Below are 22,056 nucleotides of genomic sequence, written 5' to 3'. Positions count from 1 at the left end.
AAAATAGCATATTATTCGTATCAAATCAAAATTAGTCTCATTTGTACTTTTACACGTCGTTGTACATAGTAATCGTTATAAATAATAATCGATGCACACTCGTTGTATATATTAATCACTATCACAGTAATCATTGTACATAATCATACCTATAACAGTAAATCGTTTACAGTAATCACTATACATAGCAATCGCTATCACAGTAAATCGTTCACAGTAATCACTATTACATTAATCACTATACATAGTAATAACTATCACAGTAAATTGTGACAGACATGATCGATTTACGTACCTTGGTCACACTTTTTTCCTCTTTATCCCCTCCCTCGATTATCTGCCTTTCTTTGCTCCTTCGGCTCCCTACTTTGCTTTTCAATCTCTTTCTTCCTTTTCATTTTCTTCTCTTTCTCTTCTTGCTTTTTCCTTTCTTTTTCCTTCTCTTTCTCTTGCTTCTTCCTTTTCCTTTCCTTCTCTTCCTCCTCCTGCTTCTTTCTTTCTCTTTTCTTATCTTCCTCGTCCTCTTCCTTCCTTTGCCTTTACCTCTCATCCTCCTCTTCATTTGCCTTTGCTTTTCATTCTCCTCCTCCTTCTTCCTTTGTTTTTCCTTCTCCTCGCCATCCTTCTTCTTCTTCATCTTTAGTTATTCCTCATGCTTCCTTTGATCTTCAACCTCAATATCTGATGGATACTGCTCCACATAATACAATTCCAACGCTTTGTCCCTTTCTTTATCATTTTCAATCTTCATTATATTTTGGTACCTTTCATAACGCTCATATAGATGAGACTGACAGATCATTTCAGTAACTCTCATAAAATTGAACGATAGAAGATTTCTTGTCTGACGAGCTTTCGACATTGCTAACCTGCACAACACATAAATGTAACAACATCATTATATGTTACAACCGCCTCTCCAAGTATATAATATTACAAATCATCATAATATTTGACTTCATAAGTAAACATCATTGTAAGATTTAACAACCTTAAGTACAAATCAAGGTAACTTCATAAATACACATCGCTACTGCTTTAAATGTATAAATTATTGTTGCTTCAAACTTACAAATCGTTGTAGAAATTGTAACCTTCATAAGTACAAACCGTTGTAACGTTTGAGCTTCATACATAAACATTGTTGTACGATTCATCAAACTTAAGTACAAATCATAATAATTTTATTAAATTGTTAATGCTTCAAACGTATAAATTGTTGCTGCTTTTTAAGAACAGATTGTGCTAACTGTTTTTTGATGCTTAGAAGGTGGATAGGTACAAATCGATTTGTTTTAGTATGAAAACAAATGTTATTTAGCATGAATAGTACATTCAGTTGTAAGATTTAACATTCAGATTTACAAATTGATTTGTTTTCATAACGAAATCTTACACGAAACTCACAAAAATGATATAAGTTTTGGTGATCCGACAGTGGAGGAGAAACACCCAGAAGGTAGACAGTTGATGGTGACAACGATGCTGCTATTGCATAGATGATGGTAAAGGATGCTTTGGCGACAACAGACGACGACAAAAGGTGCTCCGACGATAGCAAACGATGATAAAATGAACTCTGGTGAAAGCAGACAACGACAAAAGAGGGTCCGGTGAGAGCAAAAGATAGTAAATTGAGCTTCTGTTACAACAGATGGTGCAAAAGTTTACTACTTAGGACAAAAACGAAACGTTTGAACTTTGAAGAGTTAACATCATTCTCGAACCAACGTTTCACTTTTCTAGATGGAGGATCTCGAACCATCGTTTCACTTTTCTAAATTAAAAACATTTTTGTTTTTTTCTCGAACCATCATTTCATGACAAAAAAAAGATACTTAAGTCTTTGCAACCACACCAAACTCCAATGCTCCCCACTTGCTTATATAAGTGGGGCTTCATTCGGACCCAACACGCCCTGTATCTTTCGGGGGAACATATAACCTGCTTAGAACCCAAATGATACGAAGGCCGATTAGGTCATGCCGAAAATGAGTGTTTTTGCTCATGCGGACACCGTAGCCGTGTGTTGAATCGGATGACCACGATGTCAGCATGAGCGAAAACGCTCATTTTCAGCTGATCTGCTTCCAAATGATACATACCAACGCAAGGAAATGACCCATATTATTTAATTTTACTTTAGGGGATAAATTGATATGATTGCATCCCTCTAGAGAGAGAGAAATATGCCTATGAAGGCAATGAGCCATGTTGCTTAACTTCTTTGAAGGATCCCGAGAGAGAGAGAGAGAGAAGCATGTCTTATGTCCCTCCCCACCTCAGGAATGGCGCTCTTCCTCACCCACTCTCCTCATCCAACAACTCCAACAGGCCAAAGCTCCTCTCAGATCACAATGACAAGCCTCTTTTCCCTTCACCAGGCTTCTCCACGCCGTCCCCAATCGTCCCCTCGGCCAAGAATTCGGATCCTGCCTACGGTCGGAGGGCTGTCAACGGGCTCTCTACGCCCGACCCAGTCCTCCCACAATGGCAGCCATCAGAGAGAGTTCTCCGCTGGACGCCAGAGCAGGTGAGAGCCTTCTTGGTGGTGTGCTTTGGTTTTCTTGTTCTTCTTTGCTGTTTCTTCTCGTGGGTATGGCGAAACGCATCAGTTTGTTTGATGGGTAACGAGTTTCCGGAGTTCTTGTTTGTTGGGTGTGAGTATTTCGTTGTTTCCTCGCTTAGTTAGGGGTTTTGAACTCTTGGGGTTTTCGTTTTTTTTCACTGGTATTGAATGAGAAGGAGATGGGTTCTTTGAGTTTCTTGGATTGTTAGCTTTTATGAATTTGGGTTTGAAGTTTACGTGGGAAGATTGAATTCCAACTAGTAGGGGAACAGTACATGCTTTTTTTTGCTTAATTTTCTGGGGTTCTTTTCTTTCTGTCTACCAAGAAACCGCGCAGGGAAATCTTGATTGCTACTGTCATCGGCACCGAGTAAATGATAGATATTCTGTTGTCACAAGAGTTTGTTATAGACTCGATAATGTACCATTATAGAAGTTTTCTGCGATTTGTATTTGAAGCAGTATTGGGAAACCGACTACTGGGAAATATCTGTTATTTCGGGTTGCTTACATTTTTCTAGTTTCAAAAGAAGATTAGTTACACTTTCTTGGTTATTTGTGGATGAGCTTGATCGTGTTCTATATCTATGATTAAGCGGATTCTGTTAGCATAATTATTTTTTTTTAGGCTTTAGCTTTAGTGTTGATTAGGGTAAACAAGGGTTGTGATGGAAAAATACTTGTCTCGGGGGTCCATGGAGGTAGGCCTGCACAAAGCTCGGCTTGTTTAAGCCCAGACTGTGCTGATCTGAGAGGGTAAACGAAACGAGCCCACGCACCAATCCCAGGCTCGTCATTATAAGAAAGCCAAGCTTGATTAAACCTGCAAGCCCGATCAGGCTCGTGTTACAATTATATAGATATGTTTTGTTGCATGAAAAACAAAAGAAATAATCCTATCTGTTAGGCTATGGTGTTCGACATTTATTCAAGAAGCGGCGGGTTTCAATCCTTCCCCCTCTAAGTTTATGAAACAATGTTGTCTTTTCATTTTCTTTTTTTAATTTAAATAGAACCATTGGGTCGGCTCGAACTGAGCCTTACTTGAGCTCGCTCTAGTTTCACCTAAGCCCAGTTTGACCAATGTTGTTCAAGCCTGGCTCCAAGCTCAGACATATTGTTTTCTAACTGAGCAGAGCTCCTCAAGCCCAGGCTCAGCTTCAGCTCGTCTGCAGCACTACATGGAGGCACCAGAAGCTGTCAGAAGAGTCCCTAGAGGCAGTTTTCTAGATGAAGTTTGAACTGTTTAACATCAAGTCCTGGGATATTCAAGCACTTCATTTATGTATGTGAAGTTGTGAACTTAATATTTAGAGTTCCACTGATATGGGAAATGCTTGATAGAATTCAAATGAAGTTAATTCATCTATTTGAAAACGCATGTCCACATCAATTTGTGGATGTACACGTGTGCATTTTTGCATGAACATAAGGCCAATAAGAGTACTCTAGGATGAGTTCTGGTATCATCCTTCTTTCTGTGCTCACATTCAAACAGAAAATTGAAATTGGATGAAGTTATAGGGTTAGGAAGTCTTATACATGTTTTTGAGGAGCTGGCTGTGCCCTTCGACTTGTACTATTTGTTGTTAACTTTCTTGTTTGACTGCCTCTTTGTGAGGAGTGGGAACTTTCCTACGCTTTAGGCACCACAGGCCTGCCTTGTCAAGTGGAGCCTTCATAATGCTGACTCGGCAAAGCTGATTCATTCATCTGCATTGTAGCTTTCTGCGTGAGATCATTAATTAAAGCTTTCTTTTTGATGAAAAAATGAAACATCCATAATGTTATGTAAGGTTCAACTTTGGTGCCTCTGAGTTTTCGTAAAAGATTATGATCGCTACATGAAATTATTGCATACTCTCAGACAAAGAGAATGAGGTTTTAATTGTTCAAGTTTCCAACAACACTGCAGGTAATATTGTAGTTCCAAATCTAAAAAAATAACAGTTTCACAGCTGAATCATGTGAAAAACACATAAAAGGGTCCCTAGTACTGTCGGTTAATTTGTTTATTATCTTCAATAGCTTTGAATTTCTTATCATTTTCGAAGTCTGTTGTGAAGCTTTCCTTTTCTTCTGTCATCAGATCGAAGAAGTTAGATTGCGGTTAAATGTTGATGTGACAGTTCCTCCTGACACTGCTCCTGCTTCTGCACCAATAGAATCATTTACTGACATGGTACAGCCATGCTTGTCTTATTTTGTATTATATTTACTTGTAATCTTTTAAAGGCATGCTGACTAACGTGTCTGTTTTTTTGGGTTAAATTTTATCAGTGTTTACATCCAAGTATTATGAAGGATGTGAATCTTCATGATTACACTAGGCCAACTTCTATCCAGTCACAAGCTATGCCAATTGCTCTAAGTGGGAGGGACCTCTTGGGCTGCGCTGAAACTGGTAGTGGCAAAACGGCTGCTTTTGCCATTCCCATGATTCAGGTATTCTATGTGGTTTCGTTTTTGCTATATAGGTCCCTTGGGCCTTCTGCATTGTGAATTCAACCATAAAGTTTTCAATAGGTTTTATGAATTTTAAGTCCCTGTTTGCAGCACTGTTTAGCTCAACCACCAATTCATCAGGGTGATGGACCTTTGGCACTGGTGTTGGCTCCTACAAGAGAACTTGCCCAACAAATAGAAAAAGAGGTTAGTGAACCTTATTTTTATTATGAAGTATGTGTGAAAATATATTCAAGAATATAAAGTCCAAAGATGACTTGATTAGCTCACAAGAAACACAAAAAGAATAGGTGCACAAAGGTACAAAGAAACACTCACAAAGGAGCACAAATAGACAAAGGCATAAAAAAGTTATCTTTTATTGAGGGAGAGAACACTCCAAAGCATGAACTTACAATGGGAAAACACCCCTTATTTATAGACTGAAATGGAACCCAATGAGGGGCATAGACGTTGGAGACCCTCCAACGGTCATATTTATGACCGTTGGAGGGGTCTAACGTCTATTATGTGGACCCCTCGTTCACTAATAAAAAATAAAAAATAAAAAAGAAAAAAGAAAAAAGAGAAAAGAGAAAAGAAAAAGAAAAAGAAAAAGAAAAAGAAAAAGAAAAAGAATAAAAAGAAAATACATTATTCAAGTGAATATGCGAGTTACACATGAAAAGACCGATTTACCCCTAAAGGGTATTACAAAGAATATATATATATATACACACACACACATAGCCATATATATGGAATGTATATGTATATGTATATGTATATGTCTGTCTCTCTATATATAAATATATATTAGATACAATTTAACACCCCCCTCAAACTTGTGGTGTAATGATCGAAAGTTTGCCAAGGAGAAAATTGAATCTAGAAGAATAGAGCGCCTTAGTAAAAAAGTCAGCCAGTTGATACTCTGATGTTACGTAAGGAAGATCTATAACTTTCTTCAGATATTATTCTCTAACATAGTGGCAGTCCATCTCGATATGCTTTGTGCGCTCATGAAGAGTGATTTTTGGCCATATAGATTGAACTCTTGTTATCACAACAAAGCTTCGTGGGCCCTTGAACATGAACCCCGTGTCCTCCGATAGCTGGCGAATCCAAACAATCTCCATGGTTGTAGTTGCCATGGCTCGGTATTCGGCTTCAGTAGATGACAGAGACACCTTTTGTTGCTTCTTGCATCTTCAAAAAATTAATGATTCCTCTAAGAACGCACAAAAACCAGTGGTGGAGTGATGGTTATTTGGATCACCTTCTCAATCAGAGTTAGTATAAGCAATTAAATTTAACTCAGAAGATGAATATTAGAAATACTCCCATATTCAAAGATCCCTTTATATATCTGATGATTCGGATAATTGCACTCATATAAACTGATGTAGGCGCATGCTGGAATTGACTTACAACATAAACGACATGTGAAATATCAGGTCTAATGATGATAAGATACATCAAAGACCCAACAAGTTGCCTGTAAGGAGTAGGATCTTTTAGGAGAACCGAATCATCGATTTTTAACTTTGTTAAATGCTTAAAAAATATGTCAGAAATCCCAAGTCTGACATTTCAAATTTATCTTTTAATATAGACTTTATACTCTTAATCCCTTAGGATCATCACATGTAATTAGCATATCATCAACGTATAATAATAAAATCACAATTCTTGCATTGGATTTCTTGACAATCAAGGCCGTGTCAGTAAAACATGAAGTAAATCCATTTTCTATCATTAAATTATTAAACCGATCATACCAAACTTTGGGAGCTTATTTCAAGCCTTAAAGAGATTTTCGTAAACGAAGAACTTTACCTTTAGGAAGTTTCATTCCTGGAAGAGTATCTATATAGACTTTTTCATTTAGATCACCATTCAAAAATGCATTTTTGACATCCATTTGATATATGTTTCATTTTTTAATTGAAGCAATAGTAATAAAACACCTAACAGTAATCATACGCATAATGGGGGCAACAGTTTCATCGTAGTTTATTTCATATTCTTGATTATACCCTTTGGCAACTAGAAGGGCTTTATACCTTTTAAGAGCCCCATCACTCTTCGTCTTGACCTTGAAAACCCATCTACATCTTATAGTCTTTTTTCCACTAGGAATATCTTGAAATTCTTAAGTTTTAGCTTTTATAAGAGCTCTAAGTTCATTATCCATGGCATCCCTTCATTCGACAATTTTCTTAGCTTCTTCAAAGTTTTTAGGTTCCACGTATGAATGGATGGCGCTAAGGCATGCTCTATATTTAGTTGAGAAGAATTCATAGGATATAAACCTAAAAGGAATTCTTCTAGCTCTTTTGGTTCTTCGGGGATTTAGATCGTTTGTAGAGGTAGGCTTACTAGATTCACTATATTTATCAATTGCACTTCTAAAAGTGTTTCTATCTCTATGTGTATAGGTGATAGGGTCACTAGATGTTCTTCCTTCGATATGATGATCAATAGATTGATGAGAAGAGTTGTTATTCTCTTCTATATTTTCATTATCACTAAGATCATTATATATGAGTTCACCAGAGACATCATCATTTCTAGATAACAACTCAAACAAAAAAGAATAATCCACATTTTCTTTATGAGGTTCACATTTTTCAAAACCACTAACATTTTCCAAAAAGGTAACATTCCTAGAAACATATAATTTATCATTTTTAATATCATAGCATCTAAAACCTTTTTGAGTTTCAGAATATTCAAGAAATGCACAAGAAATAGCTTTTGATAAGAGTTTATCATTTTTATCTGTAAGAACAAAACATTTGTATCCAAAGACTCTCAACCTATTGTAGTCGGGTTTTTTTTGATATAGAATTTCAAATGGTTGAGGTGTTTTGGGACCACTAGAACTTTGCTTATTTCTCAAAACATTCCTAAAAGATTTTGGGCCGAGGCGGCTCTTGCATCCGTTTATCTTATAAATCGTCTTCCCTAAAAAAATTTAAATAAAATCTCACCTTTTGAAATTCTATATAAAAAAGAATTTGACTACAATAGGTTGAGAGTCTTTGGATACAAATGTTTTGTTCTTACGTATAAAAATGATAAACTCTCACCAAAAGTTATTCCTTGTGCATTTCTTGGACATTTCGAAACTCAAAAAGGTTTTAGATGCTATGATATTAAAAATGATAAATTATATATTTTTAGGAATGTAACCTTTTTTAAAAATGTTAGTGGTTTTGAAAAATGTGAACCTCATAAAGAAAATGTGGATTATTCTTTTTTGTTTGAGTTGTTATCTAGAAATGATGATACAACAACAAACAACAACAACAACTACGCCTTCATCCCAAAACAATTGGGGTCAGCGATATGAACCAAAAAAGAAATTCATTTTGGGTCTTCCACATGAATCCTTTTCCTCCAATCATTTCTATCCAACGCCATGTCCTCGGTGAGGTTCAAAGCATTCATATCCTTTCCTATCATCTCCATCCAAGTCTTCCTAGGCCTACCCCGACCTCTTTTAACTAATATATTTTCCCATTTCTCCAACCTTCTAACTGGAGCATCATTAGGCCTTCGCCGAATATGTCCAAACCACCGTAAACGATTCTCTCGCATCTTATTTTCAATGGGTGCAACACCTACCTTCTTACGTATCTCTTCGTTCCGAATCTTATCTTTTATTGTATTTCCACACATCCATCTAAGCATCCGCATCTCAGCTACACTCATTTTTTGAATATGATGTCTCTTGGTAGCCCAACATTCCGTACTATATAGTAAAGCAGGCCTAATAGTCATCCTATAAATCTTTCCCTTCAACCGCAATGGCATTCTACGATCGCACAACACTCCAGTTTCACTTTTCCATTTTATCCACCCAACCTTTATCGTATGATTTACATTTCCATCAATTTCTCCATACTTTTGAATGATAAATCTCAAATATTTGAAACAATCATCCACCGATATTTCTTGCTCACCAAGCTTCACTACACTCCCATCACTACTTCGTTGCTTACTAAACCGACATTCCATATATTTTGTCTTACTCTTACTCAACTTAAAACCTCTTGCTTCCAATGTCTGTTTCCATAATTCTAACTTTGCATTAACCCCAGCTCTAGACTCATCAATCAAAACAATATCATCAGCAAACAACATACACCACGACACATTTTCTTGAATTGATCTCGTAACCTCATCCATCACTATAGAAAATAGGAAAGGGCTTAAAGCAGATCCTTGATGTAACCCAACCGTTATAGGAAAATTGGATATCACCCCTTCAGAAGTGCGCACATTGGTTACTACTCCTTCATACATATCCTTAATTATACTAATGTACTTGAGAGAAACACCTTTCTTCATCGTTGTCCACCAGAGAACGTCCCTAGGTACTCTATCATACGCCTTCTCCAAATCAATAAAAACCATATGCAAATCTTTATTCCTCTCTCTATTTCTCTCAATAAGTTGTCTAAGAAGATGTATAGCTTCCATAGTTGATCTTCCAGAAAACCAAATTGATTCTTCGATATCATGACAACCTTCCTCAACCTAGACTCAATCACCCTCTCCCAAAGCTTCATAGTATGACTCATGAGTTTTATACCACGATAGTTTGTGCAATCTTGTATATCACCCTTATTCTTATATAGAGGCACCAAAGTACTCTTTCTCCACTCATTAGGCATCTTATTTGTCCGCCAAATCTTGTTAAAAAGATTTGTCAACCATTCTAAACCTTTCTCTCCCAAGCATTTCCAAGCCTCGATAGGTATACCATCTAGGCCAACTGCCCTTCTTGATTTCATTTTCTTCAAAGCCTCTGCAATTTCTTTCTTTTGAATCTTGCGCATGAAGTCACGATTCATCTCATGAAAAGAAATGGACAAGTCTCCAAGATCCTGAGCATGACTTCCATTAAATAGCTTATCAAAATAATCTTTCCATCTCTCCGTAATCTCCTCATCTTTGACTAAAACCCTATGTGTTTCATCTTTGATACATCTAACCATACCCAGATCTCTCGATTTTCTATCTCTCATCTTTGCAAGCCTATAAATATCCTTCTTGCCCTCTTTGGTATCCAACTTGTCATAAACCTCCTTATATACTTTATCCCTCGCGTTTCAAACTACTTTTTTAGCTTTCTTCTTTGCTATCATATACTTCTCCCAATTCTTATTATCACGACTCTTACTTAGATTTCTATAACACTCTCTTTTAACCTTAATAGCTAATTTGACATCCTCGTTCCACCATGATGTATCCTTATCTAACGGTGCACCACCTTTAGACTCACCCAATACCTCCTTAGCCACCTTTCTCATGCCACCTGCTATCTTATTCCACATTGATTCTGAATCATCCTCGAGACACCAATCAACTTCCTTAACTACCTGCTCTACAAACATTCCTTGTTTAGCTCCTTTCAGTGCCCACCACTTAATTCTAAGATCTATCCTATGTCTATCCCTTTTGCGGCATTGTCTAATTCTAAGATCTAAAATTAAGACTCTATGTTGTGTAGCTACACTTTCTCCCGGTATAACCTTACAATCGATGCAACAACCCCTATGTCTCTTTCTAAGTAGGAAAAAATCTATCTGACTCGTATTAACCCTACTTTTAAATGTTATTAGGTGAGACTCTCTCTTCCTAAACCAAGTGTTTGCTAAGATCATATCATAGGACAAACCAAAATCCTTTCTCCACTTTCGTTTCTTTCTCCTATACCATAGCTTCCATGGATACTCTCAAATCCATCCCTACTAATGCCTACATGTCCATTAAGGTCACCGTCGATGAAAAACTTTTCTCTATAAGATATCCCTTGTATTACTCCATCTAAATCTTCCCAAAATTGATGCTTAATGGAATCATGTAAACCTACTTGAGGTGGATAAACACTAATAATATTAATAATATTCATACCTAATACTAATTTAATAAGTAAAATCCTATCACCCTTCCTACGAACCTCAACTACATTATCTATAAACTCACGACTCATAACAATCCCTACTCCATTCCTATTTCTATTTATTCCTGTATACCAAATCTTATATCCCCAAGGTTCTATCACTTTTGCCTTCTCACCTACCCATTTGGTCTCTTGTAGACATAAAATATCAATCTTTCTCCTACACATAACATCTACTAACTCTACCAACTTACCAGTTAAAGACCCTATGTTCCAAGTGGCTAACCTAATTTTATGGTCTTGACTAACTTCTTTACCCCCACCTATCCAACAAAGTGAGGGAACCCTTGCCTATTTGACACCACACCCGAGCGCCGGTGTGACGCGTCGCTTCCGGGCGACGACCTAGCAACCCTTGCCCATTTATCACTGCCTCCGGGCCTATAGAGTATAGCGCGTCGCTCAGTAGGGAACGCCCTAACGAAATTCTCATATTGATTCATATTCATAGGGTATGACTAAGTTTTTATGTTGGCTGTCACTGGCCTACCGCAACCCTCCTCCTTTATCCGGGCTTGGGACCGACAGTGTATAACTAAACAATTATACACAGGCGGAGTTGACAGTTTTTCTCTTTAAGTAGAGAAATATGGCTTTAGTCGATCTTTTCTTGATCATTCTCTTTTCATATTCAAATGCAAAGATATAATTACCCTGTTATTGATATATGTAGATGACATTATCATTACAGGTTACACTAATGAACATATTGAGCAGGTCAAAGAACTCCTCAACCACAGGTTCAAGATAAAGGATTTTGGTAAACTGCGATATTTTCTTAGAGTAGAAGTTGACAGGACTACTGAAGGCATGACACTTACCCAACATAAGTATACCATTGATGTTCTCAGCAAGGCAGGTATGATAGATTGCAAGCCTCTAAGCACACCCAATGTACTTCATCAGAAACTCAGTTCCCAAGATGAAGATTTGTATTAGGACCCTACAGAATATCATAAGATAGTAGGGATGCTTCAATATCTCACCTTCACTCGCTCTGATATTGTCTATTCAGTAAATCAAGTATCTCAGTTTATCCATGGACCACATATTAGGCATATGGAAGCTGTTAAACGCATTCTTCGATATTTGAAGGGAACTATTGAGGATGGTCTTCTGTACAGAAAGAGTATGAATGAACATCTCATTCATGAACTTCTTGCTTACACAAATGGAGACTGGGCAGGAGATCCAGATGAGCGCAGGTCAGTCTCAGGATACTGTGTTTTCATTGGCCTAAATCTTGTCTTTTGGAGCCGTTGCCAGGTCGAGCACAGAAGCTGAATATAGATTAATGGCAGCTGCTACAGTCGAAGTAACATGGATTAAACACCTGTTAACAGAAGTAGGAGAATTGATATCTAAATGTATTCTCTTATGTGACAATCAAAGTGCCATCAATATGTCATTTAATCATATCTACCACAGTCGTGCCAAGCATATTGGAATTGATCAACATTTTGTAAGACAGAAGGTCAAAGAGAAGGAAATTGAACCCGAGTTCGTTCGGATTGCTGATCAAGTTGCTGACTTGTTTACAAAAGGGCTTATCAAGGACATATTTTGGATGTTAAAAGGCAAGTTGTTCGTGGTTCAAAACCATGTACAACTTGAGGGAGGATGAAAAGAAGTCGTCATTCACGACTGGGTTTGGATTTCGGATCCAGACCCAACTCGAGTTTATTTAGTGACATGTTCATTAATGGTCTATTGTAATTTAGCTTGTTGTGTAATGGGTATTTTCGTACCCTAATATTTATACTAGCCTATACTTAATGATAAGACAAATACCACAGACTCTAATTGAGGTTTTCTGTAGCCACCGGCGTCTCTCTCTATTCCATGATTCTTCTTGTGATTGAATGATAGAACACTATTTCTAACAACTTTTTCCCCATTGTGTGTATGGTTATTGTTAGGTGTCTTATTATTATTGCTTCAATTAAAAAATTGAACATATATCAAATGGATGTAAAAAATGCCTTTCTGAATGATGAAAAAGTCTATATGGATACTTTGATTATTCTAGATATTGTTGGATATATTTTCTTAAACATAAACATAAAATTTTTGCATTATTTAAGGCATATCACATGATGATTAAAAATCAATTTAATGGTAATTTAAAGATTCTTAGGACCGACTTCGGAGGTGAATATCTTTCAAATAAATTTAAAATTTATCTTGAAAACTATGAAATAGTTCATCAAAAATCTTGTCCCAAAACACCTCAACAAAGTGGTTTAGCCGTAGAAAAATATCTTCAAAACATTCCTAAAAGATGACTTGATCAGCTCACAAGCAATACAAAAGGAATAGGTGCACAAAGAAACACTCACAAAGGAGCACAAATGTACAAAGGCATAAAAAAGTTATCTTTTATTGAAGGAAAGAACACTCCAAAGCATGAACTTATAATGGGGAAACACCCCTTATTTATAGATTGAAATGGGACCCAAGGAGGGGCTCCCAAATATGACCGTTGGAGGGGGCCCAACGTCTATTATATGGACCCCTCATTCACTAATAAAAAATGAAAAAGAAAAAAGAGAAAAAAAATACATATTCAAGTGAATATGCGAGTTACATGTGAAAAGACCGATTTACCCCTAGAGGGTATTACAAAGAATATATATATATATATATATATATATATATATATATATATATATATATATATACAACAACAACAACAACAACAACTACGCCTTCAACCAAAAAACAATTGGGGTCAGCGATATATATATATATATATATAAATAGATAGATATAGACATATATATAGAATATATATGTATATGTATATGTCTCTCTCTCTCTCTATAAATATATATTAGATACAATGTAACAGTACGAACCTAAATATGTCCTTTTATTAGTAAAGCTTTGTATCGAAAATCAAACTCGTATAGAAAAGGCTCATTTATATCATCCGTTTACATCATAAAATTTAAACTGGAAGTTACTGAATGCAGTTGCATGACATGTTATTTCACATTAAGCCCTTTTAGTTCTTCATCCTAGAGGAATAATAAAAGAATGGTGTTTCTGTAACATTTTTTATACCTGTGCATTTGCTATATTGTCATTTTTGTAAATTATCATGTGTGCAGTGGCATTTTCATATAGCACTCAATTCTAGTCATAAGGATATCTTTTAATTAGATAAGATTGGATAGGCACTTGGTAGCATATTGCTTTCAGGCAAGCAAAGTTCCTTTGCAAACCTGTCACCTGGGTACGGTTACGGTTACGGAGGGTACAACACAACAATTCCAAAAAATGTGGGTACAGGGACACAACTATATACATATATATATTAAATATTACATAAATACAAAATAAACTGAATATAATCCAAATATACATGCTATATCTAAAATATATATTATATACTGAAAATATAAAGTTATAAACTGAAAATATAATTATAAATTGTAAATTAAATAAAACTTGTATGTACGTAGGGTAAAATGGCGTGTCCGGGTGTCGACGCGTGTCGACACGGGGATATGCTTGTCGACACTGGTACTGAGGGCAAAATGGGGTGTCCGGGTACCATGGTTGCAAACCTATCATCAATCAAATGGTGTTGCTTTTTGAAAGCCGAGCTTAGTGGCAAAGATAACACTCCAAAATTTGAAAATGCCCCAGTCAGCAGATCTGAACTGGGTGTGGAAGAAATTTATTTAAAAGATGACTTCTCAGGCTTAAAACCTTATCCTGAATGGTTTTTGGGAAGACGAAATCCTCGAAGATGATGTGATTAAATAATAAAAATGAGGAAATCGTGATGGGACTTTGGGTGAACATCCCGAAATGGTGGAATAAGAATTTTGATCAAGTCTCCTGGATGAGACACGATACGCTTTTCGAAATGATTCAGGTTTAGCCCTTAACCTGGATGGGACGAAGATATATCCAAATGAATTGAATGAGGAAGGGAATACATGAGAACCTTGATGGGACATTTTTGAGAAAATGCTATTGTTCATTTTTGCTATGTATCCTCAGAAAATGATTGTTTTGTAAATCTATGTCAGAAGTGTTGTCAAATATTGATTTTCTGTATTCCCATAATCTTCAAATGGAAATCCTTGTCAATTTGTTGATTCTAGTTTGTTAATAATCAGTTGGATAGAAGCTTTAGCATCATATTGGTTATCTTATTTTGTCAATGTTTTTTGTGCTTGCCTTTATTTTCAGGCACATCAAAAACTTAATTGCAGCTTTTAGATAATTTACTGTGTTTTTTTCTTTCATTGTTTTTTACTATGGTTTTTAAAGATCTGGACACCTAGCTTTTTGCAACCTCATAGACCTGATTTTCTGTATCATATTCATGGATTATCTCTTATGTCTTTTCCAGGTCAAGGCCTTCAGCAGATCTCTGGACTCTTTCAGAACTGCTATAGTTGTTGGTGGAACAAACATAGCAGAGCAGGTAATTTTTGCATCATAACTCTAGTGTGATGCTTGTGTTCATCTGGTCTGTCAGTCATCTGCTTATCTTTTTATGTGATTTATTATTCATACTTTATTACTTTTTATCTGAACAAGCCTCTAAGGCCATTTCTTTCACAATAGTAAGTGGAATGTGGTGAAAATCTAAGTGCATGCAAGAATTAATCTGTAAGAAGTCTCTTATATCTTTTCATTTTGCTGGTTCGTGCCTTGACAGAGAGCAGAACTGCGAGCAGGTGTCCATATTGTGGTTGCGACACCTGGACGCTTAATTGATCATTTGCAGCAAGGAAGCAGCTCTCTTTCCAGGATTTCTTTTGTTGTTTTGGATGAGGCTGATAGGATGTTGGATATGGGTTTTGAACCACAGATTAGAGAGGTCGGTCAACATTATCTGCCATCAAATCTTTATGCAACTGTGTTTCGTATTGATTTTTCTCATTTCTTACAGACCATTTGTTTAGCTTGGTTAAGGTTGTAACTGATACAATGGAACGTAGCCTGTAATTGCCACATTGCAATATGTAAACCCTTTGTTATTTTTTTCTTTTTATGCTGCCACTCTGAACATGAAAACATTGAGCAAATACATAACTTTGAAGGGCAAGAATTTGGTGGCCATTAGCTTAACTGGAGGGTGGCATATCACCCATCTTGCCTGTCAAACAGAAAATGAGAAAAGGAAATTCCTATGCAACTCAATGCAATGTAAACATCTGAGAGACGTTTGGGGTTCATAATATTTGCAGGTTCGCACATCAATAAATAAAGTTCCATTAAAATTAACTTCCATTGGAACAACTTGAAACTCATAACTAGATACCTTTTGATTTTGGTGCATATCTACAATTCACATTCAACTTTATGATTTCTTAAGGTAATGTTCTATGCATAGGTTGCACATGACTTTAAATTTGAACATAGGCATGGATTAAATTAGTTCTTCAGAAATAAGCATGGAAACTATAGGTATATCCTGAACACTGGTTGCACATGACTACAATTCAATGGCTTTAAATTGAACCGGAAAGGTTATACATATTTTAACACACGATATTTTCAGAACAATTCAATAACATTATTTTGACTCTGCTTTATTAACACCATTAACAAAAGCATCTTAGCTATTGACACATTAAACATGTTTTATTTCAAAATAGACGTCTTTAACCCAATAGAAGCACATTAAGTGAGTTTTGTTAAAATTGCGAAGTGGATTTTCCGTAAAATTTATTTATATATACACATGGCCTCTATAAGGGTGTACAATGAACTGATCACTTGTGAGAGGCTTCGGTAGGTAAGGACCTATGTCTCATGGGTGCAGGTGCGGCAATGTGGCACTTTAAAAAAACTTGGGTGTGGGGGTGCGGGAGGGCAAAAATATAAAAAATTATATATAATATATTATATATAAATTTTAAGTTTTAACAGTTACAACAGTAACACTAATGAAATAAAAAACAATTATCATAATATCATCAAATCAATTCATCATCATGCATGCAATAAATCAAATTAACAATCTACAAGTCTATTTAGTGGAAAACATGCATTAAATTGGGTGTATTTTATGTTTAAATGGGTTTATAAAGAGATCCAATTAAAATTAACAGTCTATATTGCAGCAAAACTTTGTGATAAAAAATCAAATGTTTTGGTTGAATTAATTCAATATCAAAGCATATTTTCTAGTAACAAGCCATGATAAACACATCTACAATACATGCATGTTCGGATTTAGGAAAAACACCAACAACTATGCTTTCTTTTTTAATTGGTGTGTGTGTGCGTGTCACAAATATCACCCACATTTTGAAAATATTGCGCTAAATTAGTGATATTTTCAAATGACAATATTATAACAAAAAATACTATTTATTAATTTAAAAATATTATCTAATTCTTGTTAAATTAATTCAGTCCAAAGCATGTTGCTTTGTGAGTAAGCAATTATAAACATATCTACAGGTTTGGATTAAGCATTAAACACATGTAAATAAGAGTTTTAAAGGAATCCGAATATATATATATATATATATATATATATATATATATATATATATATATATATATATGAGAACTGAACATATTAAGCCTCATTTCTCGTTTTGTCCCATTCTGCCCCATAGTTTTGAAGTGTCTTATTGATAGATCTGAACCATTAGATGTGTTTAGCATGCTCGATTTAGTGAGAATCGACTCTTGGATCATGATTTTTTGATGAAAAAATATCTTTTTATGAGCAAAAAAAACTGATACCTTCATACTTCATAGCCATTGATTTTGATTCTTGAATCATCGGAAAAACCTGTATACAGGTCAGATTCCGGTGATCCAAAAGCCGGTTCCTACTAAACAAAACCTATATATCACATCTATGGTGTTGAATGTGAGAAAAACACCAAAAAACTGTGATTTTGAGCTGAGAACAAGAAAGTGGGCAGTTACGGGGAGAGAGAGATTGAGAGACGAGGGGAGAGAGAGAGAGATTGAAGGAGAGAATGCGTACCAGACTTCGGTGGTAGCTCGAGGTCGTCGCCGGCATCGAGGTCGGGGGACGGGTCGTAACGTCGGGGTCGGGAGGATTAGGGCAAATTTTTTTTGCCCTAATCCTCCTCTCAGCCCATTTCATTGGGCTTTTTTTTAAGTCCAAAATTTGGACATTTATGACCCTGGGTGCATTGACCGCACCCAAGGTCGGGTTGACCACACCGGGTGCCGCACCCGCGTCGCGTCACGTCGATGCGGGTGCGGCACCTGGTTGGCCAAATCCCTGTGACATAGTTAAGGACATGACACTCTTGTTTAATAAATGAACCATGGTAGCCTGAGCCTAGGCTTGTCAAGGGCTGGGTAAGCTTGTTAAGAAAGATAGGTTGATATGTACTTTTTGTGTACAACAAAGGGAAAAAAATGCATGAAATAAGGCAAGGAGGAGGGAAGGCTGAATATTGCATTTTATCTCAAAATTCTAGTGGAAACTTTACAATTATGAAGGCGAGGGTGAGCAAACCTATTAAAGGAGGTGTATGTGTTAAAAGGATGGCATTGGCAATGGAATAGTTTGATGGATAAAGCGGTCTGGTACTTGAAAGGGATGGCTATATAACTGATTTTTTTTTCTGGAGTGTGAGAAGCTCTGGAAAATGGATGTTCCATATCATTCTGGAAGGATCTGTGGCTGCTTGAGAGAGGACTATGCAATCAGTTCCCTGCACCATTTTCCATTGCAAGATACTAGTCTCGTTGGAGCATCAACAATGTCTGGGAGGTCATTTAATAAGGCAACCTAATGAACAAAAACTCCTACTGTGGATCAGTTTTGATGGAACTACTCAGTAAGATAAAACCCAAAAGATAATCTAGATAACTTGTATTGGAAAAACTCATCTACAGGTAAACTTTTGGTTGCCTCATGCTGTTTTACTCTTATTCCATCTGGGAGTGACCCTTTCCCAGTTAAAATTATTTGAGTGATGCATATAAACCCATGTGCATGACCATTGGGCACAGAAAATATCATTCCGTGAGGATGCCAATTCTATTCATGGTGGTTGATTTGAAAGAGAGGAATGCAAGGCTTTTTGAAGGAAGTATACAAAAATATAAAACATTACTTGCGTTGCATCTACTCGCAGGTGGTTGATGGGTAAATGCGGATTTTTCTTGGGCCAGATCTAATTGAATCAAATAGAATCATATTTCTTTTTGTTATCAATATATGTGTATTTTGGGATCAGGTGACCACTCATCACTCGTTCCATAAACTTAGGTTTTAATAAAGTTTGACTTTCATTCCCTCCAAAAAAAGCGCTGCCAGCTCATGTACTGCTTATTTCTTTATTCAAGCAGGCCATTATTTCTTCATTATATTTTGCATGAAAACAAAAGTTTGTTATTAGCCATTATCAGGTGCCATAAATACTTGGTAACTAGTAAATAAAAAAGCATCATTCAAGTTTTGGAAGCTGATAAAGTTATGGTCTGGTATGGATGAGAATGATGAAACCTGTCAAGTTCTGGCTTGAACTAATTTCTAAATTGTGCCACAATTGTGGAGTTCCTCAATGCTCCAAAAACCAGAGGGGCACACATGTCAATAAGAGCTTTGTTTCGTATCAGAAACTTGAGCATATTCAAGTGAACTTTTGGAGATGCAATTTGCTCAGTCAGTGTGATATATATGTTCTCTTAGCGATCCCAACTCTCCTAGCTCCTGAAATATCCTTGCATCAAATCTCTGGGCAGCAAGACCCATTTCCCATGGGGTTATATTCGTGTATGTTTAGACCATTTGTTTACATCATTCTCCATAAGGCTGTCCTGATTCTAACTCGTTCTGTAGCGTTTAAGATACCTAGTGAACCATGTCAAGTGCATGCTATATGTCACATCTATCTTTTAGTTGCAAAATTGATGAAAATTGTGTATAAATTTATCCATTGCAGCCCAGCGCCACATTTTCTGGGCATACACACAATGACACAAATGCATGTCATACATACAGTATTTAATCTTATGCACATACATATACAGGAAGCACACATGCATACACATATATACATGTAACTCTTATGTTTATTTATTCTATTCATGTCTGTCAACATCACTGGATTAGTCTTAAATGTCTGAGTGCCATTTTTGTTAATTTTAGTATTCATACAATAATGCTTTATTGTGGTTGATTTCTAGTTGGTGGTCTCAGTGGAGTGGACTTGGCATAATTCTCTGCTTGAGGCTCCCTTATAAGTTGTGTTTGGCACATAAAGAAAGTTTACTCGCACTCATAAATATTGATCATATTGGTTAAGTCTTCACTATTACAATGTCCAGCTTGCATCTTTATAACTTCTTCGGACATGCTACTGTTGCAATTTTTGAAAGTTAGTTTCTTGAATTAGTTGCTTGTCTTGGACTGTGCATTCATCTTTAATAAAGTTCATCTTATAGGTTTAATTTGTTCAATTTGGTTACAGATTATGCAAAATCTCCCCAAAAAGCATCAAACACTTTTGTTTAGTGCTACCATGCCTGTGGAGATTGAAGCACTTGCACAGGTAATCTGGTTTAGAATGTTTCATCTGTTTTCAACTGATAATTTCATGACATTAGCTTGTTGATAGTCTAAAGTGTTTGGTGTATATGTGTACTTTGGAAAATTAAGCTGTTTGTTATGTCTTCGCAGCATTTTGTTGTTAGAAAGTGACTTGGAATACATTGGGTTCAATAATGAACCCATGCTTATGCACGTGGAGTGCAAATATACCCATTAAAGGGAAACAACATAAATAATGGAGAAGGGGGTAAAAACCCCATTACAATGGAGCATAAGCTCCTTCAAGAATTAAGAAATACAAAGGGGAGAGCCCCTATTTATAACAACAAAAAGGAGCCTTGGAGGGGCTCCACTCATAGACGTTGGAGCCCCTCCAACGGTCACAAATGTGACCGTTGGAAGGGGCCCAACGTCTATTTGAGTGGGCCCCCCAAGGTACCTTTTGGTACTTGAGAAAAAAGAAATAAAAAATAAAAGAAAAAGAAAAATAAAATAAATTACAATCACATTCATAAAGTGAATGTGCGTAAAACAGAAGAAAAGACTAAAATACCCCTACGGCTAAACAAAAGAAAAATATATATTTTATATATATAAATAGGAGGATACATATACATATATACCATATATGTATATGTATCATCTTTTATATATATAAAATATGTCTAATTACAACAATTGATGGGTACATTTTAACATTTGTTTCTAATGAGTGTGATCTGATCTAGGTTGGAAGTTTATGATTTTCATAATGCTGTCATTTCATAGCTTTTCAAGTTTATCTCCAAGGTCATTGATCCTCTTGCGTTGGTTGGTTATTAATCGTCCTTATGCTGTTGTCAGATACATTATATTTTTTATGCCTACTCTTTTGTCATCTTACGAGTTTTTGTTTTCCGTTTTTTTCAAGATTTTGAATAAATATTTGAAGGTGTTGTTTTCGTGATAAAAAAAGATGGTTTTGTTTCCAATGCCACTTATTTACTCTCTTTTCCTATCAAAAGGTTTTTTTTTGGTCTCCCTCTTTGAAACTATCTTCATAGGAGCAAAATGTAAATTCTGTTTCTTAATGCAATCACTGCATATTAGTTCTTCAGTTGATTCCTCTTCTTGCTTGATGAGGATGTGTTTGTCCGTTCCATGTTATGTGCTTGAGCTGCTAGGATGTGTCAATCTTGCAGGTTTATGCTTGAACTTTGTGAATTTTCATGAATATTCAGACACAAAATTCTAACATTCAAACTTCAAAGCAATTCTCTTCGTAGAAATAGGCTGGGACCGGCTTTGACTCATACGAGCTCGTTAAGTAGTAAAAGCTATGTTTTAGATATAGTTTACATCATATAGTATATGTAGAACATACGATTAAACTATTTGGTTTGCAAAAATTGGTTTAGTGGTAAAGTCCGATTACTTCTAGCTCTGAAACAATGCATTTTTTGTAACCTTATTTATTCCATCTCTGTTTAGTTATCCACTGCCGGTCCCAAGCCCGGATAAAGGAGGAGGGTTGCGGTAGGTCTGTGACAGCCAACATAAAAA

At 36.1% G+C, this 22,056-nt stretch overlaps 1 protein-coding gene across 2 annotated transcripts in view; it reads left to right on the top strand.

Moving 5' to 3' along the window:
* Nucleotides 1-2,181: 2,181 nt before the first annotated feature.
* The window catches only part of LOC149820806 (DEAD-box ATP-dependent RNA helicase 20-like), a 54,827-nt gene continuing 34,952 nt past the window's right edge, over nucleotides 2,182-22,056 (top strand). Inside the window, exons 1-7 of one of the 2 annotated variants that reach the window (XM_089983890.1) lie at nucleotides 2,182-2,533; nucleotides 4,659-4,751; nucleotides 4,850-5,014; nucleotides 5,126-5,221; nucleotides 15,361-15,435; nucleotides 15,673-15,834; nucleotides 20,435-20,515. In XM_089983890.1, coding sequence (XP_089840016.1) covers nucleotides 2,261-2,533; nucleotides 4,659-4,751; nucleotides 4,850-5,014; nucleotides 5,126-5,221; nucleotides 15,361-15,435; nucleotides 15,673-15,834; nucleotides 20,435-20,515 — 945 coding nt within the window. In that variant the 5' untranslated portion in view covers nucleotides 2,182-2,260. The remainder of the gene's footprint in view (nucleotides 2,534-4,658; nucleotides 4,752-4,849; nucleotides 5,015-5,125; nucleotides 5,222-15,360; nucleotides 15,436-15,672; nucleotides 15,835-20,434; nucleotides 20,516-22,056) is intronic. The other variant, XM_089983891.1, reaches the window with a different exon arrangement.

Source organism: Nuphar pumila, chromosome 12 (genome assembly GCF_984573655.1).
Source record: "Nuphar pumila chromosome 12, dmNupPumi1.hap1.1, whole genome shotgun sequence".
In the NCBI taxonomy this organism is placed as follows: domain Eukaryota; kingdom Viridiplantae; phylum Streptophyta; class Magnoliopsida; order Nymphaeales; family Nymphaeaceae; genus Nuphar; species Nuphar pumila.
Note: the sequence above shows the minus strand (reverse complement) of the source record. Positions and strands in the feature narration are given on the sequence as shown.